General features: G+C 50.5%; 1 protein-coding gene across 5 annotated transcripts; it reads left to right on the top strand.

Moving 5' to 3' along the window:
* The first annotated feature begins 460 nt into the window (after positions 1–460).
* Positions 461–18,640, top strand: YPEL1 (yippee like 1). 5 transcript variants are annotated; one of them, XR_013831431.1, is made up of 6 exons: positions 461–674; positions 12,616–12,898; positions 14,201–14,244; positions 14,596–14,704; positions 15,404–17,161; positions 17,483–18,640. XR_013831431.1 is itself a non-coding variant. In XM_079943449.1 (5 exons), exons 2-5 carry the CDS (start codon positions 12,692–12,694, stop codon positions 15,491–15,493), a joined length of 450 nt encoding a protein of 149 aa, XP_079799575.1. In that variant the 5' UTR covers positions 461–674; positions 12,616–12,691; the 3' UTR covers positions 15,494–18,638. The 5 variants fall into 5 exon arrangements, 1 of the variants encoding a protein (XP_079799575.1); XR_013831432.1 differs by having other exon boundaries at positions 15,404–17,604; positions 17,879–18,640; XR_013831433.1 differs by having other exon boundaries at positions 15,404–16,271; positions 16,454–18,639.
* Positions 18,641–18,692: the final 52 nt, after the last annotated feature.

Raw genomic sequence — 18,692 nt, 5'->3', positions numbered from 1 at the left:
TCCCCCAGCCCCCGGGGCTGTGAGCCGGCGTGGCCTCGGCCGACCCACGTGTGCCGGGAAGAGCAGGCGACCGCCAGCTTCCCGGACTCGTGATTCCGACCGCCACATAAACCGCTGGCCGAGACCTCAGCCCTGGACAACCCGCGCCTGCGCGCCGCGCTCCTCTTTTTGAGCCCGCCCCGCCCTAGCCCCGCCCCACACCCGCCCCTCGAGGCCCCGCCCCCGCTACCCTCGACTCTCACTGGCGGGCTCCGAGGCCGCGCTCGGCGGGCCGGCCAATGGGAGCGCGACACTCCCCCCCACCGCGGCACGTGCGCCCTGCCCTGCCCAGCCGAGGGCGAGCCGGCCGAGCTGTGGGCGGGGGCGCGCGGGACGGGGGCGCGCCGTCGGGGCGGGGCGAGGGGCGGGGCGCGCGGCGTGTCCGGGGGTAGGGGCGCGCGCTGATTGGTCGGCGCCGCGCTCCCAGGCCGTTAACGGCGGCGCGGCGGGGCAGCGGCTTCAAAACAAAGGGCAGGCGGCCCGGGGGCGGCGGCGGACATGTCTCGCGCGCAGCTGGAGAGGCAACGGCCGCAGCGCGTCCCGGGCCGCGCCGGGGCCGACGGAGAGCCGCGCCCGCGCTGAGCGAGGCCGGGCCGATGGGCGCTGCGGGCTGGGGCGCGGACCGGCGGGCGGCGGTGAGTAGGGCGGGCCCGGCGGGCGCACCGGGCGGTGTCGACCGTGGGGCGGGGGGCGCGCTGCGGCGAGACCACCTGCGTTCGGCGCGGACCGCGACTCCGGGTCAGGACCGTTTCCCCGGTTCTCCCTCCTCCCGCCCCTCCCCACCCCGCCCTGGAGAAGGCTCGGGAGGAGCCGCCCGCCTGACGGTAACAGGCTTTTCCCCTAAAAGAAAGGTCGCGCCTGGGGAGGGAAATGAGGACAAAAGGGGCCTCCCAGCGTGTTCACGGAAGGGGGGCGTTTCAAGTTGCCCACGTGAAGGGCGAGGCCGAAATGCCTCGCTCCGCATTCGTTCCCCACTTGTGGCACCGACTGAGTTTCACGGGCGCAGAGCCTGCAGGAGCCTGACTCCTCTCCCGGGCGGGGCCGGTCTCCAACGGGCATCGCCGGGAGTCCAGGTTACGTGTCAAGTTCTGCGTGGGTAAGGGCTGCAGTTCCGTCTTAGATGGACCACGGTGTGGACGACGTTGGCGTCCCCACCCCAAGCTTCTTCTGTGCAGTTGCATTTTTCTTCTGTATGAAATATACATACCTCAACCTGTTGTTTCCTTGCTAAGAATGTTATTCTTTCCACCCATAACCCTCAATCTCTTGAACTCCTACCCAGGCCTCCTTCCTCCGGGGATGGCCTTCAGGTGCGTGCCTGAGCAAGCTGCTGCTCTCCCTGCACCTGTGCCTGCTGCGGCCTCCGCTCTGCTCCAAGAGATGGAACACACGTTGGTTGAGCCCCTGCTCCTCCGCGACAGCTGTGCTTAATCCCGGTGTTGAGTGTTGCGATCCTGCCCGGGTCCCCCCGACCCTCGCCGTGGGACCTGGTCTGAGGGGAGCTAACTCAGGCTCTGGGAGCCCCTCCCGCTGCCTCCCCTTGCATCTCAGGGGCTAGAGTGTCTTCTGCGTGTGGGAGCCCCTCAGCCAGGACCAGGGGGACCCCATCTTAGCACAGCTGTAGCACAAGTCTTGGCCTGTAGTGGGCACTTTAAAAAAGTAACTGAATGATCTTAATCACCAATCTGATTAATCGTTTTTCTGATTTTATTTTTTTTTAATTTTATTTATTTTAGGCTGCATTGGGTCTTTGTTGCTGCGCGCGGGCTTTCTCTAGCTGTGGCGAGTGGGGGCTACTCTTTGTTGTGGTGCGCGGGCTTCTCGCAGTGGCTTGTTGCGGAGCCCGGTCTAGGTGTTCAGGCTTCAGTAGTTGTGGCACACTGGCTCAGTAGTTGTGGCTCTTGGGCTCTAGAGCGCAGGCTCAGTAGTTGTGGCGCACGGGCTTAGTTGCTCCATGGCATGTGGGATCTTCCCGGACCAGGGCTCAAACCCGTGTCCCCTGCATTGGCAGGCGGATTCTTAACCACTGCAGTCTCAGGGAAGTCCCCGTCTTTCTGATTTTAAATCAACTTCTTTATTTTGAAAACTTAGATTTACACAAAAGTTGCAAGGATAGTACAGACAGTCCCAACATGCCCCGCACTCCGTGTCCCCGGTGTTACCACCCCATGTTGCCATGGTATGTTTGCCAAAATTAAAAACTGTTAGAGGTATATGCCTTTGACTAAACTCCAGACATTACTTTTTCCATTTTTGAAGCACTAAAATTTATAAAGCTCTTTATGTTGAGAGCCTTTGACCCCTACCTGCCTTCACCAGGTTCCGCCAGGATCCTCTCAAGGGGCGGGGGTGGCCGGTACAGAGGGCAAGGACTTTCCATGCAGTGTCTTTTTCTCCCTGGTAGGCTGATGAGTGGAACATAGTTTCAAATATGAAGAAGCAGTAGAAGTTCCCTGCTTAAAACCTTCTCATCTCTGACACTTTATTTGCAAGTCACTTGCTTTTAACTTCTTAGAAAGTAGTTAGATCTGCTAATCAGCAAAACCTGCAGGGAGTGGGAATTGTGAGCAGAGAGTTGAGTGAGGGGAGGATGGAGAAAGTTCTGAACCACCAGGTCACTGGAGGCTGAGGGTTCCGGGGAGGGCAGTGTGAGTTGAATTCAGGAAAGAAGTCGAGAGAATGAGGTCCAGTCAGCTGCCGGCGACATCACTCCCGTGATAGTGGCACCGGCACTGCTGAAAGCCTGTCGCCGGTGATGGAGCCAAGCCACGTAGTAGTCCATACCTGGGAAGCCTGAGAACCAGGACCAGGGTTCCCCATGTGGTTTGTGAGGCGTTGAGACAGCTTGCCAACCCTCGGCTACTGCAACAGCAACCTGACACCTGGTGTGATTCTTGGGTCCTCCGTGGGACTCACGATTCACCCCCATTTTACAGACTGGGTACCAGCTCAGCTTGAGGCCCCACAGGCTCTGCGTGTGTGGCTTGGTTGGGTCGAGCCCCCTCAGCAGCCTGACTCCCGCAGCCACACGGGTCCCAAACCCCCAGCACCGGCCCCATTCTGGCTTCTCTCTGCCACTGTTTTTTCCCTTCCCTTCCCCAGCACAGGGATGCTTAATTATGTTTCAATTAGCATGTGCTTAATAAAATGGCGTAAGATTCCCAGGCTCTTTCCTCCCACTTCCAGCTGAAGACAGGGCAGCCCTCCCTCTGTCATGCCTGCATCTTCCTTTCTTAGCGAGGAAAAAGGCAACCTCTGCTAGGAGGCATCCCAGGGCCACGGCTGGGAAACTTAGTTAGTGGGAGAAATTAAAAAGAATGTATCACAGGTTCTTAGAAAAGAAAGGCTCAGTGCCAGCGCCCTCCTCAGCAGTCTGGTGGGAGGAGGTGGAGGCAGGCCACGCTGGGGGAATGAGGAGGCTGGTTACGGGGGGACATGGGGGCAGCTGGTGGGGCATGAGGGCAGAGGGGGCTTCATCTGAGGGTGCAGGAGGTGGCCGGGAGAACTGAAGGAGTCTTCTCGCCCCTCCCAGCGGGTCCAGGAGTCCAGGAAGGCTGCGGTTCCAGGGACGTGGAAAAAAGCTTTTCACCCTGTAATTTAAGTAGGAAGTCCATGTGTGCGAAGGGAAGCTGGTACTGCCCGAAGCAAATTGTACACGTGCTGTTGCTCTTTGATGGACACCTTCCATGCCCCCCCCCAACGCCTGTGGGCCCATGTGCTGTGTGTGTGTGTTTGTGATCAGTACCTACAGTTGGTATCAAAATCAAAAGTTACAAAAAAGTAGATGGTGAGAAGGAAGTGGCTGAGGCCCCACCTTAGAAACAGTTCCGATAAGTCCATCAGTGCGTTTGGCCAGTCTCTCTTGGTGAGACGGGAGATGGTTTCTAATCTCTCGTTATTACAGGCAATGTTGTAACAGCCTTTTCCGGGTTACTTTGCGGAATGCCGGCGATGGACCCTGGGCCTGGGGCCTGCGCCTGGGAGCGCCAGTGGGTGCTGCCAGATGGAAGTGATGTCCCAGGTGCCTTCGCCAGTGGGGTTGTCAACTTTTTAAAATTTTTGCCAACCTGCTAGGTTGTAAGACAGGTACAGTGTGCCTTTGGTTTGCATCCGTTTGTGATGTTCACACCTGCTCACGTGTCTACAGACACGTGTTTACAGGGGTCCAGGGTGTAGATTCTCAGCTTTGAATCCAGCTGCACAGCTTGCTTACTAGCTCTCGGGTGTCCGTTTCCCTGTCTGAACGGTGGGACTAATCAGACCACTCGTGTCTTAGGGCTGCTGTTAATTCATGGGATTCTCATAGACCAGCAGCAGCCTGGGCCACAAGGCTCTTGGGCACCTCGTGATGGTGCTGGATGGGCTGCTCTCTCCTTGCTGGATGGGACAGGCGTGTGGGCAGCACCTTGGCCTTCTGAGCTGTGTTCTTCCCCACTGTTGCCAGCGCTGGAGCTTGTGCACCAGCCCCAGGGAGACCCGCTTCCCTGCCCGCCTGTGCCTCCGTCCCTCCCCGCAGCCAGATGGGCGAGGCAGGGCTGGGAGGACAAGTGAACCCGTATGGGGACGAGAAGGGCCGGGAGCCCACGCCCTCCCGGGAGTGTCAGCTGCTTGCTTGGGTGCTGGTTCTCAGGGTTTGTCTTTGGAAGCGTGGTAACAGCACCATATGGACATGGGCCTGATTTACGCTGTCTTAAAATAAATATCCATGCTTATTTTAGGAGAGAAACTTCTGGAATCCAGAATGTTGTTTTTGGCCTAAGAACTTACCCCACACTAACATCTTTGTGGGGTGGTGGCTGCTCCCCAAACCCCAGGGACACAGCGGCTGCAGTAGAAGTGAGGCACGTGATGCATTGCACCTCAGGTACAAAGGTGGGTCCTGACTTGTCAGCAGGTGTGGTTGGAAGAGCCCATCTGTGTACTGGTGGCTGGAGAACTTGGCCAGGATTTCCCTGCCTCGGGGACATCCAGCCTGAAAGCCTAGTTAAATCACGACATGCTTCTCTGTGACTGAGATCCAGCCAGGTTGAGCCGCTGCTCCGCTAGGACCCCTGGGAGGGCGGTGACAGGGGCGGAGGGCAGGACACAGAGGGCAGGACGCCAGGGTGGGAGGCACACCCAGCCTTTGAAGGGTGACTGTGGGTGCTGAGGATGGACCAGGCTCCACAAAGGTGACAGGGGCCCGAGAGTGGGGCTGCTCTGAGGGAAGGGGCGTTCAGGTAGGCCCCCGGCATGTGGGGGGCATTCACGGCATGGAGAAATTCAAAGAAACAAAAACACTTGGCAAGTTGCCACTTTATTTTATTTGCGGGATCTTAGTTCCCCAACCAGGGACTAAACCCAGGCCGCCTGCAGTGGGGGACGGAGTCCTAACTTCTGGACTGCCGGGGACGTCCTAAGTTGCCCCTTTAAATAAGAGTCGCCCCATCAGAGGCCACTCTGATTTAGAAACGAGGGGTGTCCTGCTTTCTAACTATGAGTCAGAGTGGTGTCATTTGTCTAAAGGATGGGCTAAGTGAAGGCCGTTTCTTTAGTCTCTGTTCAGGTCACTGGGAGCCGTGCTTCTGCCACTAACGGGGCCCAGGACTCTGAAGGCCTGAACCACCAGGGATAAGAGAGGAGTTTATTCATTTAAGGGTCCTTTAAATACAAAGAGAAAAACTCAGGTGAAGATACTGAAACAGACAACATGTGTTCAGTCAGCACTGCAGTCAGAACAAGCGCTTTCCGTCCTTGCTAAGGCTGGTTTTTCTGTCCTGAGCCAGGTTACCCCAGCCTTGGTGAGTCTGAATGACCCTGAAATGACCGCTCCCAGGCCGGCTCCGGCGCAGCACGAGCTTCCCTCTGGCTGCTTCTGGCCTCTGACGTGATGGAGTTCAGGACACGCCACCCCAACGTGTGGCACCTAGGCTTCCTGAGTATCTTAAGCTTGAAGGAGTTTGAGAAAACAGCAGAAGCGGGGTGGTCAGAGTGACCTTCTTCCCTGAACCCGGCCATGAAACTCCCCTTTGAGAGGGCCCCCTCCCTGCACCAGGAAGAGGGAAGGCAGGGAATTGGGGCCGAGAAATCTGTATAAACAAACCTTGTCTTATCTTCCTAGTTACTCCTTCACCATGGACCACCCCAGCCCAAACCCCTCCAGCCTCATCAGTTCTTCACAAACTTATTGATTCCTTGTCTAAAAGGTATAAAAGCTTCCTGCTCCTGTTACTGTTAGTTTCATTTTCAGACCCAGCCAGGGACCCTAAGAGGGTCAAGGAAAACTTTCCCTCCCCTGCAGACACTTGTAAGATAAGTTCTAGACTCAAAGCTCTCTCTGTCTCGCTGACTCCCTGGCTCATTTGTACACCCACATACACCCTCCTGGATTGTGATTTAAATTGCATTTAACAATTACTTTGGGGACGGTTCATATATTTACAGTATCTTCCAGTCCTGGTCATGATTTAGCTCTCCATTGCTTTAGGTTTTTATTATACCCCTCAGAGTTTTCTAATGTCCTCTGTAAAGGTGTTTCCGGTCTTTGAATGTGCTCTTAGATACTTTATTGTTACCCTGTTGTATGAGAGTATGTTTTCCCTTATAAGCCTTTTCTTGATTTACCAGCTGGCTGGGACTTCTGGTACCGTTGAATGGAAGTGGCAGTGTAGAGAGCATCCTGGTTTATTCCTGATGTCAAAGATAATGTTTTCTAAGTTTTACCATTAAGCATGAGGTTTGCTGTGAGTGGTTTTGGGATTTTTTTATTTGTTTGGTAGATGCCTCGTAAAAGGTAAGGAAGTTCTCTTACAATCTTAGTTTGTGTGGAATGTTTTTTAAATTGTGAATGGATGTTAAATTTTTGTTGAATGCTTTTTTTTTTTTGCATCTATTGAGATAAACAGAACAATTGGTGGTAAATTTTTCTGATATTAAATGATCTTGCATTCCTGTGATAAAATCACCTTAATTATATTGTACCATCCTTTAAAATACTGCTAGACCCTGTTTGGTCATATTAGGATGTTTGCATCTTGGTTTCTTTGAAGAAACTTACAGTGAATTCCCTTTTTTTTTTTTCCTGCACCGCGGGTCTTTCAGGATCTGTTCCCTGACCAGGGGTTGAACCGGGGCCACAGCAGTGAAAGCCCAGAATCCTAACCACTAGGTCACCAGGGAACTCCCCTGAATTCCATTCTTGTACTGCCCTGACCCAGGTTTGGTGTCAGTTTATGAATTCCATTCTTGTACTGCCCTGACCCAGGTTTGGTGTCAGTTTAAGCTACATCAGGTGGTTGGAGAGTGCTTCCCCTTTCTCTTTCCTGAAAGAGTTTGTGTTGGATTGGAATGAATTCTTCCTTGAAGTATGGTGGAACTCTTCAGGGAAGCTCCTTGCCTGTAGGTGTGTTTGATTTGCATTGATATGTGTGCATATTGGGGGAGGAGACTTTTTACCAGTGATTTGATTTCCTTGATGTTTATAGGATTATTCAGGTTTTCTATTTCTTCTTGAATCATATATATTTTTTTATTTTTTATTTTTATTTTTCTTTTTTTGCGGTATGCGGGCCTCTCACTGTTGTGGCCTCGCCCGTTGCAGAGCAAAGCCTCCGGAAGCGCAGGCTCAGCAGCCATGGCTCACGGGCCCAGCCGCTCCGCGACATGTGGGATCTTCCTGGGGCGCGAACCCGTGTCCCCTGCATCGGCAGGCAGACTCTCAACCACTGCGCCACCAGGGAAGCCCTTGAATCATATTTTTAACTTAATGTTTTCCAGTAATTTATCTGTGTGGTTTACATTTTCCAATATATTGACTTAAAGTGACCGCAGCACCTCTTCCCCATGAGACTTGCCCCCAGAAGGCATTTCTGATGGCTGGCTCTGCTGTCAGAGGTCATTAGTCTTTTCCGAGAATGCACATTTGCCTTGGCGATCCCCCCTAGTGGATCCAAGTTTTCCTTTTCTGTTTCAATATTTTTTTCCTATTTCTTTCCCTCCTTACATTTTTTGGGGGTTGTTTTCCTGTTACTTCTCAAACTTCTTAAAGACGGGTGTTTAGCTCATTAATTCCACCTGCTTATTTTCTAATAAGAGTCTATATTCCCCTTTAAGTTCTGGTAAGTACCTATTTTGTTATTGTTTAGTTCAAAATATTTTCTAATTTCCATTATTCTTAGACGCATGGGTATATAGAAGTACATTTCCTAAATTATAAACATATGAGGATTTTCTTTTTTTTTTTTTTTTTTTTTTTTGCGGTACACGGGCCTCTCACTGTTGTAGCCTCTCCTGTTGCGGAGCACAGGCTCCGGACGCGCAGGCTCAGCGGCCATGGCTCACGGGCCCAGCTGCTCCGCGACATGTGGGATCTTCCTGGGGCGCGAACCCGTGTCCCCTGCATCGGCAGGCGGACTCTCAACCACTGTGCCACCAGGGAAGCCCGAGGGTTTTTCTAGTTATACTTTATTATTGATTTCTAATTTAATTGTATTGCGGTCATCAGAGAATATACTGTGGTTTCAGTCATTGAATTTGTTGAGATGTGCTGTGTGGTCAACTTTTGTAAATGTGTGCAGTAAATGAGTCTGTGGTTCTTAGATACAGTTTTCTACATGTATTTTAATTCCAGTTTCTTCATCACAATGTGCAAATCCTGTATATCTGCCCTCGTTTGTGTTGTTCTACCAGTTAGTGAAAGATGCAGTAAAATATATACTATATTTTATACAAATATATACTATGTATTTATATATACTAAATATACTATAAATATATAAATTACTATGTAAACTATTTATATACTACAATTACTAGTCCTATTTTGATTATAAATTTATCTCAAGGTTTTTTCAATTTTTGACTTACGTATTTTGAGACTGTGTTATTAGGTAACAAGATTTACGCTTGCTGTTTATCTCCCTGCTGTTTTATCTCATAAAGTTTTTCGATTAAATATTACTGTGTAGGGACTTCCCTGGTGGCACAGTGGTTAAGAATCCACCTGCCAATGCAGGGGACATGGGTTCGATCCCTGGTCCAGGAAGATCCCACATACCCCAGAGCAATTAAGCCCATATGCCACAACTACTGAAGCCTGTGTGCCACAACTACTGAAGCCTGTACACCTAGAGCCCGTGCTCTGCAACAAGAGAAGCCACTGCAGTGAGAAGCCCGCACACCACAACGAAGAGTAGCCGCTGCTCGTGGCAACTAGAGAAAGCCTGCGCGCAGCAACAGAGACCCAATACAGCCAAAAATAATTGAAAAAAATTTTACAATGTTACTATATAAGCAAAATATGAATATATTTAATATAGTTTTTACTTTATTATTATTTTTCAATATTTGTTTTTAGTTTGGCTGCGCTGGGTCTTTGTTGTGGCATGCGGGCTTCTTAGTTGCGGCATGCAGGATCTAGTTCCCTGACCAGGAATCGAACCCGGGCCCCCTGCATTGGGAGTGCGGAGTCTTACCCACTGTACCACCAGGGAAGTCCCTTTACTTTATTATTTAAATATCTTTTTCTATCCTTTTGCTACTTTAACTTCTTTTTTTTGTTAATTTTTATTGAAATATAGTTGATCTACAATGTTGTGTTAGTTTCAAGTATACAGCAGAATGATTCAGTTATACATATATACATATACTCATTCTTTTTCAGATATTTTTCCCTATATGGGAAAGATTACAGAATATTTAGTAGAGTTCTCTGTGCTATACAGCAGGTTCTTGTTGGTTATCTATTTATATATAATAGATGTGTGTAAATTAATCCCAAGCTCCTAATTTATCCCTCCCCCCGCAACCCCCTGCCCTACCTTTCCCCTTTGGGAACCATAAGTTTGTTTTCTAAGTCTGTGAGTCTGCTTCTGTTTTGTAAATTAGTTCATTTGTATCAGTTTTTAGATTGTACCTGTAAGTCGTATCATATAATAGTTATCTTTCTCTGTCTGACTTAACTTCACTTAGTATGATCATCTCTAAGTCAGTCCATGTTGCTGCAAGTGGCATTATTTCATTCTTTTTTATGGCTGAGTAATATTCCATTGTAGAAATATACCACATCTTCTTTATCCATTTATCTGTCGATGGACACTTAGGTTGCTTCTGTATCTTGTCTATTGTAAATAGTGCTGCAATGAACATTGGGGTGCATGTATCTCTTCAAAGTATGATTTTCTTCGGATATTTGCCCAGGAGTGGGATTGTTGGATCATATGGTAGCTCTGTTTTTAGTTTTTAAGAAACCTTCATACCGTTCGCAATAGTGGCTGCACCAATTTACATTCCCACCAACAGTGTAGGAGGGCTCCCTTTTCTCCACATCCTCACCAACATTTGTTATTTGTGTTCTTTTTGATGATAGCCATTCTGACCGGTGTGAGGTGATATCTCATTGTGGTTTTGATTTGCATTTTTCTATTTTAACTTCTTTGTGTGAATCACATACATACAAGATATCCATAAAACAAATATACTGTTAGCAAATAATTATGATTCATAGGTCTGTGTTGCCACCACCCAGGTTCTAGCCATATCTTTTTATCCTTTCTGCATCCTTGTTTAAGGTGTGTGTCTCATAAGTAGCATCTAGATAAAGTTTGTTTTCTGTCTAGTTGAAACCTTCAACTCTAACATTTAGTTCATTTATATTTAATATATGCATTGAAATATTTGGGTTTAAATCTTCCTTCTGTCGTTGTGCTTCCTGTTCTTCCCATGGTGTTTTTCCTCCCTTCCTCACCTCCCTTTACAGGTTTGGAAGTTACACACCTGCTCTTTGTTCTTGCAGACGTTTCATCAGAAATTACAACATTTATCCTTAATGTACCAGAATCTACATTTAATCCATACGTGGGTCTTCTTTTTTGGACAGTACCCAGACTCTGGGAGTCATTGGTCTGCGCCTTCACCCTGGCTTCTCCTGCTCACATATCATGAGCGGATCTCTTCAAAGTTCTGTGAGACGCTGCTGCTCTGCCCACCTGCACATTGACCATTTTGTTTACTCACCATTCTGCCTTCTTTTAGAGTCTGAAGTTTAGACTTTAGTGGGGGTTTTTTGTTTCGTTTTTCTGTCTGAATCATATCCTTGGATTTCCTTTAGAGATATTTTGCAGAAGTCAAACTTTTTAGTTGTCTGCAAATGTCATTTCCTGAATTCTTTTTATTTATTTATTTATCTATCTATCTATTTATTTATTTATGGCTGTGTTGGGTCTTCGTTGCTGCGCACAGGCTTTCTCTAGTTGCGTCAAGCGGGGGCTGCTCTTCATTCCAGTGTGTGGGCTTCTCACTGAGGTGGCTTCTCTTGTTGTGGAGCACGGACTCTAGGTGCATGGGCTTCAGTAGTTGTGGCTCGCGGGCTCTAGACCGCAGGCTCAGTAGTTGTGGCGCACAGGCCTAGTTGCTCTGCGGCATGTGGGATCTTCCCGGACCAGGGCTTGAACCCGTGTCCCCTGCATTGGCAGGCGGATTCTTAACCACTGCGCCACCAGGGAAGCCCCCATTTCCTGAATTCTTGAAAGATATTTTCACTGCATGTAGAATTCTGGGAAAGCAGTTATTATCTTTCAGGACTTTACAGGTACCTTCCCCTACTGCCTTTTGGGTTCCACTGTTTTACTTGGGAAGTTGCTGTTGAAAAGTAATTTTCCCTTCCTTTCTGGATGCTTCTAAGACTTTTTTCTTTTTTCTTTGGTGTTCTGCAGTTTCACTATTAGGTGATCAGGTGTGGCTTTTTTATTTATCTTGCTTGGGATTGTTGGACTTGTCTGTGGATTGGTGTCTTTCTTCAGTTCTGGAATCACCTCCTCATCTCCTCACATAGTGCCTCTGCCCCATTTTCCTCTCACTTTACCTTCTGTAAATCCACACACATCTGTGCTTTTGCTGTCAGATCCAAGAAGTCACTGCCAAATCCAACATCATGAAGATTATTCCCTACATTTTCTTCTAAGGGTCTTACAGTTTTTACATTTAGTTCCTTGATCCATTTTGAGTGCATTTTTGTATATGGTGTGAGGCAGGGGTCCAACTTCATTCTTTCACATGTCAATATCTTGTTTTCCCACACCGTTTGTTGAAAAGACTGTTCTTTCCACATTGAATGGTTGTGACACCCTTGTTGAAAATCACTTGACTTCATATGTGAGGGTTTACTTCTGGACTGACACATAATTTCTCAGAGATTAATGCTGGATCCATCACACACGTATTCATAAATGTCATGGTGCTTTGAGTCGCCAGTTCCATTGTTTGGGACAAGATGTATGCAGCGCTGCTGGCCTCACGCAGATGGGAGTCATGTTGGCTGCTGTTTCACATTTTCTGAAGCCACACAATATAAGATGTATTTGGGCAAAAGTTTTCTCAAATTATTTATGTGTAAAACTAGTTCACCTGCCACTTCCAACTAAATTTAGAATGGCTAAGCCATGATTAGCTATTAGTGTTTTATGTACTCATATTACTATTGAAGTATTAGATCTTTAACGTCTAGGCCTGCACTTCCCTTCTTCACAACAGGCTTCCTAAACACACTTTTTGTGTTTCATTCTCTCTGTGACCCTCTGCTCTGTGTTGACTTGTTGACAGGTTGTGGCGTTTTTCTCTCACCCCAGCTGTGTGGACAGAGCCACACGCCCTCCGAACAACAACGGCTCTTGCGTGCATGTTCCAGTGTTTCTTCTGTCAGAGAGCCCAGCAGAGCTGCAGCTCCTCCCGTGCCAGCCCTGAGCTGAGCCAGGAGTGCCCAGCGGAGATGGTGAAAATGACAAGGTCCAAAACTTTCCAAGCGTATCTGCCAAACTGCCACCGAACGTACAGTTGTGTCCACTGCAGGGCCCACCTGGCCAATCACGATGAGCTGATCTCCAAGGCAGGTGTCTGGTCAAGAACTCGGTAGGCTGTCCTCAGCCATGATCACTGAGCCTAAGTGTAGACAAATACTGAACCACCCCATGGCCTCCTGGGTTTGCTGGGCCCAGAATGTCTGGAGCCCTGTGGATGGCACTGAGGGAAATTGTGTGTGTGAGTGAGGGCAGCTACATCGTGGTCTTGGCCGAGTGGTGGGTTTTGGGGGCCAGGCCACGGGCCTCTGAAGATCCCACAGTAAGATGAGTCAGTGACTTGTAAGAGCAGTTAAATTCATGTAAAGCCGGGGGACGTGGACAGTACAAAGGAAGCCTGGAAAATCTGTGGAAATAGTTTCATAATAAGGGAATTAAGAAAATTTTAAAACTCAGAATAGTTAAGAAGAGAAGAGGCTGCCTTGGGGGCAATTGGATCTTTCAGGAAAGAGCCTGGGAGGGAAGCTCTGCCAGGGCCACGGCGCTGTGGGGGCCACGAGCAGCCCCCTGGGGGTGAAGAGGGCAGGACCTGCCTCATTGCCTTGAACTCTTGACTAGCAGTTTGTCCTGTTTATAACCAACCACTTGGGAACATTTAAAACAATCCCTCGGGAGACAGTGATTGTCCTCCCTCCCCGTGCTTGTGGGTCACGACCCCCACCCGTCCTCTAAGTCTGCCTCCCTGGGCAGGAGCCTTCTGCTCCTTTGAAAACAAAGTCATCAAGAAGTTTCTGGAATCCATGCTTAGGCCTCTTGTTTCAGGCAGTTAGAACATCATCTCTGTACTTGTGATAAGGAAGTGACAGGGTCCTTTTTTCGGGGGGAGACACACGTGCGGCTTGCAGGATCTTAGTTCCCTGACCAGGGATGGAACCCGTGCCCCGTGTAGTGGAAGTGCAGAGTCCTAACCACTGGACCACCAGGGAAGTCCTGGGTCCATCATCTTAAGGGAAAGCCATCAGATAAGGTGGTGTCTGTGCCATCACTGCTTCTGTGGCCCCTCTGTGCATTCAGAAGTTTCAGTGGAAGGGCAGCCCCTCAGCACCAGCTTCGGAGGGAGAGCTGCTCCGGGGCCTCCAGATCGGCCGTGTAGCTCAGGCACTGCTCTGGCCACACGGTGGGGGGAGTGGGTTGTTAGTGTCGAAAAGGAATTTGAGGTGCTTCTTTCAAAGGACCCCAAAGCCAGTAGTAAGCTGTTCTTTAAAATAATCAAGCACAGAGGCCCTCTTGGCGGAGCCGCCCCGACGTGGCCTCGCGTTCCAGCTGGTGATGAATGGCGTCACTTCCATCTGACCACGACAAAGCCTTTAACCCCTCTTTCTTCTTTGCAGTCCTTTCAGGGAAGTCAGGGACGAGCCTACCTCTTCAACTCAGTGTGAGTATCGCTGCCTTGGCCTCGCCAGTGCCGTGTCTGCCACCAGGCCCCGCGTGCTGCTTCTGAGAGCCTGCCAGTGCTCGCTGCCATCGAGGGCTCAGAAAAGCAGATGCTTTTTTCCCAGGCTGGGTGTGGTTTGTTTCCCACTGGGGTAGATCTTGATTTCCACCGAGACAGCAGGACTGTGGGCCCCTCCCCACAGCCTGTCCCATCCTGGATTCTCGGGGGAGGCAAGAAGTTGTTCAAAGGTGGGGGGAGTCAGGAAGGACACCCTGTATCCTGGGAACAGGTGGTGGGGGCGGAACTGTGGGCCCGGGGCCCCATGAGGGTCCCAGCGCCTCCTCCCCACAGGGTGAACGTGGGCTGCGGCCCTGCGGAGGAGCGGGTCCTTCTCACCGGCCTGCATGCCGTGGCGGACATCTACTGTGAGAACTGCAAGACCACACTCGGGTGGAAATACGTGAGTGACCGCGGGTCCGCTGTAATAAAGAACACATTCCCTGTGGAAACAAAACATGCCAGGAAGCGGGATAGGTGCTGCCAGTCAAGGAACATGTTTAAAAACCACACCTTTTAGAGTCCATGGACTGGGGGAGGGAGGGATGGTCACCAGCCAGGTGGGAGGTGGGGGACTGGACATGACCCTGCAGTTGTGCTCACAGCAGACCCCTCGGGGCCCACCCCCAGGACCCGCCTGGGCCCTGGGCCCTGGTTCTGTCCCACACACCACCCACCCCCAGACTCCAGCACGGGGTGGGGGCTGTGTCTGAGCCACTGCATCCCTCGCCCCCGAGAAGGGCCTTCCCCTGTCCACCATCTGTGACCCTGAGGACTTCACTCCCCTGTATCTGGAGTCCCGGGAAGGAGGCCTTTGCTTGGCTTCCCTTCCCAAACTGTCCTGCACATGGTCGGTACTCAGTAACAAACTTGAATCAGTAGTTCCCGACAAGTTTCACCATCATTCTGCGAGTCCAGGCCAGACCTGCCCTGCTCCTGAGGGCTGGTCACCCAGATAGCCACCCCTCCCCCGCCCTGGACCACACGGCGCAAGGGGCGTCTGGGGAGACGTGATACTGCAGTTATTTTCTTTGCAAAGTGTAAAATGAAGTTGAAAAACAAAACCGATTCTGTCCTGAAACCTTGTCTCTCTCTTTTCAAGGAACACGCCTTTGAGAGCAGTCAGAAATATAAGGAAGGAAAATTTATCATTGAGCTTGCTCACATGATCAAAGACAATGGTTGGGAGTAAAGTGAAAACTTCCTGTTCTCTTTTGAATACGATTTTGTGAAAAAGACGGTAAAAGTAATGGAAACATAGGCACATCTGATGGCAGTGTTTCTTGAACTCGAGCCTCACAGGCGGCCTCTCCAGGCCAATCCCCTGGGTAAGGCGTCCCTCTGATCTGTGTCTTCTTCAATAACACGGTTATTTCTGAAAAGTTTCAATGCCCTTTTTCTAATTTCTCAAGATGTAGAGAAAAGACCTAACCAACTGGTGACTTATCCATCCAGCTAACACCTTCTTTAACCAATGCCTTTAAGATAGTATGGCTGTGCTCTTTCGTGTTTGATAGAAAACCAGACCGAAGCCCCAAAGCCCACAGGGAGGTCTCTTCGGAGAGCCAGGTTCCCCTCTTGTTTGGAGAGAAGGTATGGTAACTTCTCCCCGATTCGCGGAACAACAACGTTGGTTATTCTTCTTGCAGATGAGCTGTGAGGGCAATGCTTACTTAGGAATCTCTCAGAAATCTATGAATCTATGCACCAAGGGTGTTTTTAGCCTTGTTCAAAAACAGAGGCCACCAGTAATAACATTTTAGATAAGCTATAGAGAAATGCGTCTAATGTAACATGTTTATTTAAGCCAGTAGCTTCCTTATCTCACAGGCGAGTGAACGAGTCGTTAGCAGAGACGGTCTTGGGCCAGTGTGCAGGCCCAGGCCCAGGCCCATGGGGGCTCCAGGTCAGGCACTGGGCGGCTGGTCCATGGAGTTAAGAGTGGAACGCGCTGGACCAAGGGAAATCAGGTTTCCTTTTCTACTCTGATGTACTTGAAAAAAAAGAATTATTTTTTGCATATTTGAAAGAGGCCAGAGCAGGCTAAGCTTCCAAATTTAACATTTGCCAGATAGTTTTAAAATTTTGGAAAAGGTTACAGTTGGAAGACAGGTTTAAACTTTGCAGTGAAGATGTTTGGTTTGCTCAACAGGTCCCCGTGCCTCCCTGGTTCTGTCCTGTGGGCCGACACAGGCAAGGCCCAGCAGCCGGCCTCCCGAGTCCTGCGTTTCTGCCACAGGTTCAAGTTCCGACTTACTGTGCCTATGCACGGAGTGGGCACCACCCACGGGTTTTGGCCGCTTTACAGAGAATGGAGGCCAAAAGGCATTCCCACAACAGTTTTCGTTTTCAGTGTTCTACCTGGCTCTGGCCAGTGGGCCCAGCCTGCCACTGGGCGTCTGGGGGCCATCAGTGTGGTCACCGGGTCATGAGACTCCCGGGACCCCAGTGCTGAGGGTCAGAGAGAGGGCTGAGGGCGGGGGGAAGAGAGGAGGGTACAGGCCGGCTCCCAAACTCCTTCAGACGAGGTTAGTCCTATGGCCACAAGCATGAGCTGGCTGGGGACAGAGAGGGACTGGCTGCCAGTTGGTGGGTGGCCCTCCCCTGACCCCCAGCCACTCACCTGGGCTTCCCTTTGACACCATCTCTGCCTGGACCTGCAGCCTGGATCGTGGGGAGTGCGCTGCCTGCCGGGTCGTCCACGAGGGTGACCAGCGGGCCTGAATGCATCTCAAGTTGCCAAGGGAAGTGCTTGGCACAGCGCAGACCTCCACTGCAGGCACTCTGCCGCCTCCCAAGCTGGGCCCTGGGCCTGGTCCTCAGTGCCCCGTGAAGGCCCAGCCAGCACCTTCCCTGAGACGTGAGTACAAATCCCTGAGACCCCACCTGAGCCAGCGGCTCCTCAGCCGGGCCTCCTCCCCAAGCTTCAGCCTGTGGCCCAGCTGCTTCTCCAAAAGATGCTTCCTGACGCTGAGGAACCTCCTAAAATTCCTTTGTATACACTCAACTTATATTTAGAGGTTTTGTATGTTCTGGGCACAGTTACTGCTCCTCTGCTCTGAGCACTTTGGTTTTGTGCCGTCTCTGTGGTGGCATCGAAGTGTTTTTACCAGTGGTCCATGATGACTTTTGTATTTTTGTAGCTGACACCAACAAAGACTCTTAACACTTTTCTTGTTAGTCTTCTGCAAAATCCGAGCTCCTTTTGAAACCAAATGAACTGACCGTGAGCAGCTTCGAGGACGGACACTCACGAGACCTGGTCAAGTGCTGGGATGCGCCACCCTTTTAAATTCCTAAACAGTAAATATCACCCTGTGACTTTTATTTATTTAAGATATTTTTTTTCCTTGCGAAGAGTGGGAGGTGATGCCAGGATTATAAATGCATTTAAGTTAAACTATGTAATGTCTTCTGCACAGTACATATACAGTATTTTTATACCTTAATGCTTATTCTTGATGGCATCTGTCAGATATTAGGAGGGATCAGAAATGGGAGTTGTTTAAAAAGTCGTTTAATTTACCTGATAACCTCACCAGGGAATTAACAAAATCTGAATGTTTTTAATGTCTAGAAAACTACAATTTAAGCTCAAAACGACCTACAGAAATGTAAACCCTCATTTGTCAAAGACTCTGGGCAGGCCTGTCCTTCACTGTGGGTGGCACCGCGGGGCTGCAGCCCAGGGTGGCTGGCCTTCCCTCAGGGCAGTTGGGCATGGCTGCCAGACAGACGGATGGACAGAAGCCCAGGCCAGCCCGAAGGTTTGCCCCTCAAGCAGGACTGCCAAGCTCACATGCACAGGCTTCCTCTGGCCCCACGTCCGGCTCTCCGTCCTCTGTCTGTGAGGTTTAAAAATAAAGCTTCCAACATCCAATGTCTCCTAGTTAGCGGCATCACGGGTCTCGTGACCTGACGGGGTAGCCAAGGAGCTGCTGAGGGTGGAGCCCCCAATCTGGGGGTCCAGGCGCCCTAGGCAAGCGTCCCTGTGTGGCCCACAAGGGCACTTAGGCTGGCCGTCACCAGGCCCGGCCACCTCCTCCCCGTGACCCCAGCTCCCGGAGACAGTACGGGCGTGTAAGCCCCTCAATGGAGAGGGTTGGGAAGACGTGAGGGACAGCAGCCTGGCCCAAGGCATCGGGGGAATGGAAAGGTCACCGTCGAGCCCAGGTCCCAGCTGATGGTCATGAGCAGGGGCCTCGGAGGACGGGCTGCACGGTGGGTCCGTGTACAGGGAAGGCACCGCCATCCGTGGGGACCTGCATATGAGGCTCAGAGGAGGCAGGTGAGACAGGCCCAGGGCTCAGAAGCAGAGACGCAGAAAGAGCCACAGTACCTTCTAGAAGTAAGAGCTGTTGGCACTCACTGACGTGAGGTTTCGGGTGAGG

Source organism: Stenella coeruleoalba (assembly GCF_951394435.1).
Source record: "Stenella coeruleoalba genome assembly, chromosome: 14".
In the NCBI taxonomy this organism is placed as follows: Eukaryota; Metazoa; Chordata; class Mammalia; order Artiodactyla; family Delphinidae; genus Stenella; species Stenella coeruleoalba.
The sequence above is the reverse complement of the archived record's forward strand: the minus strand, read 5'-3'. Positions and strand labels throughout refer to the sequence as shown.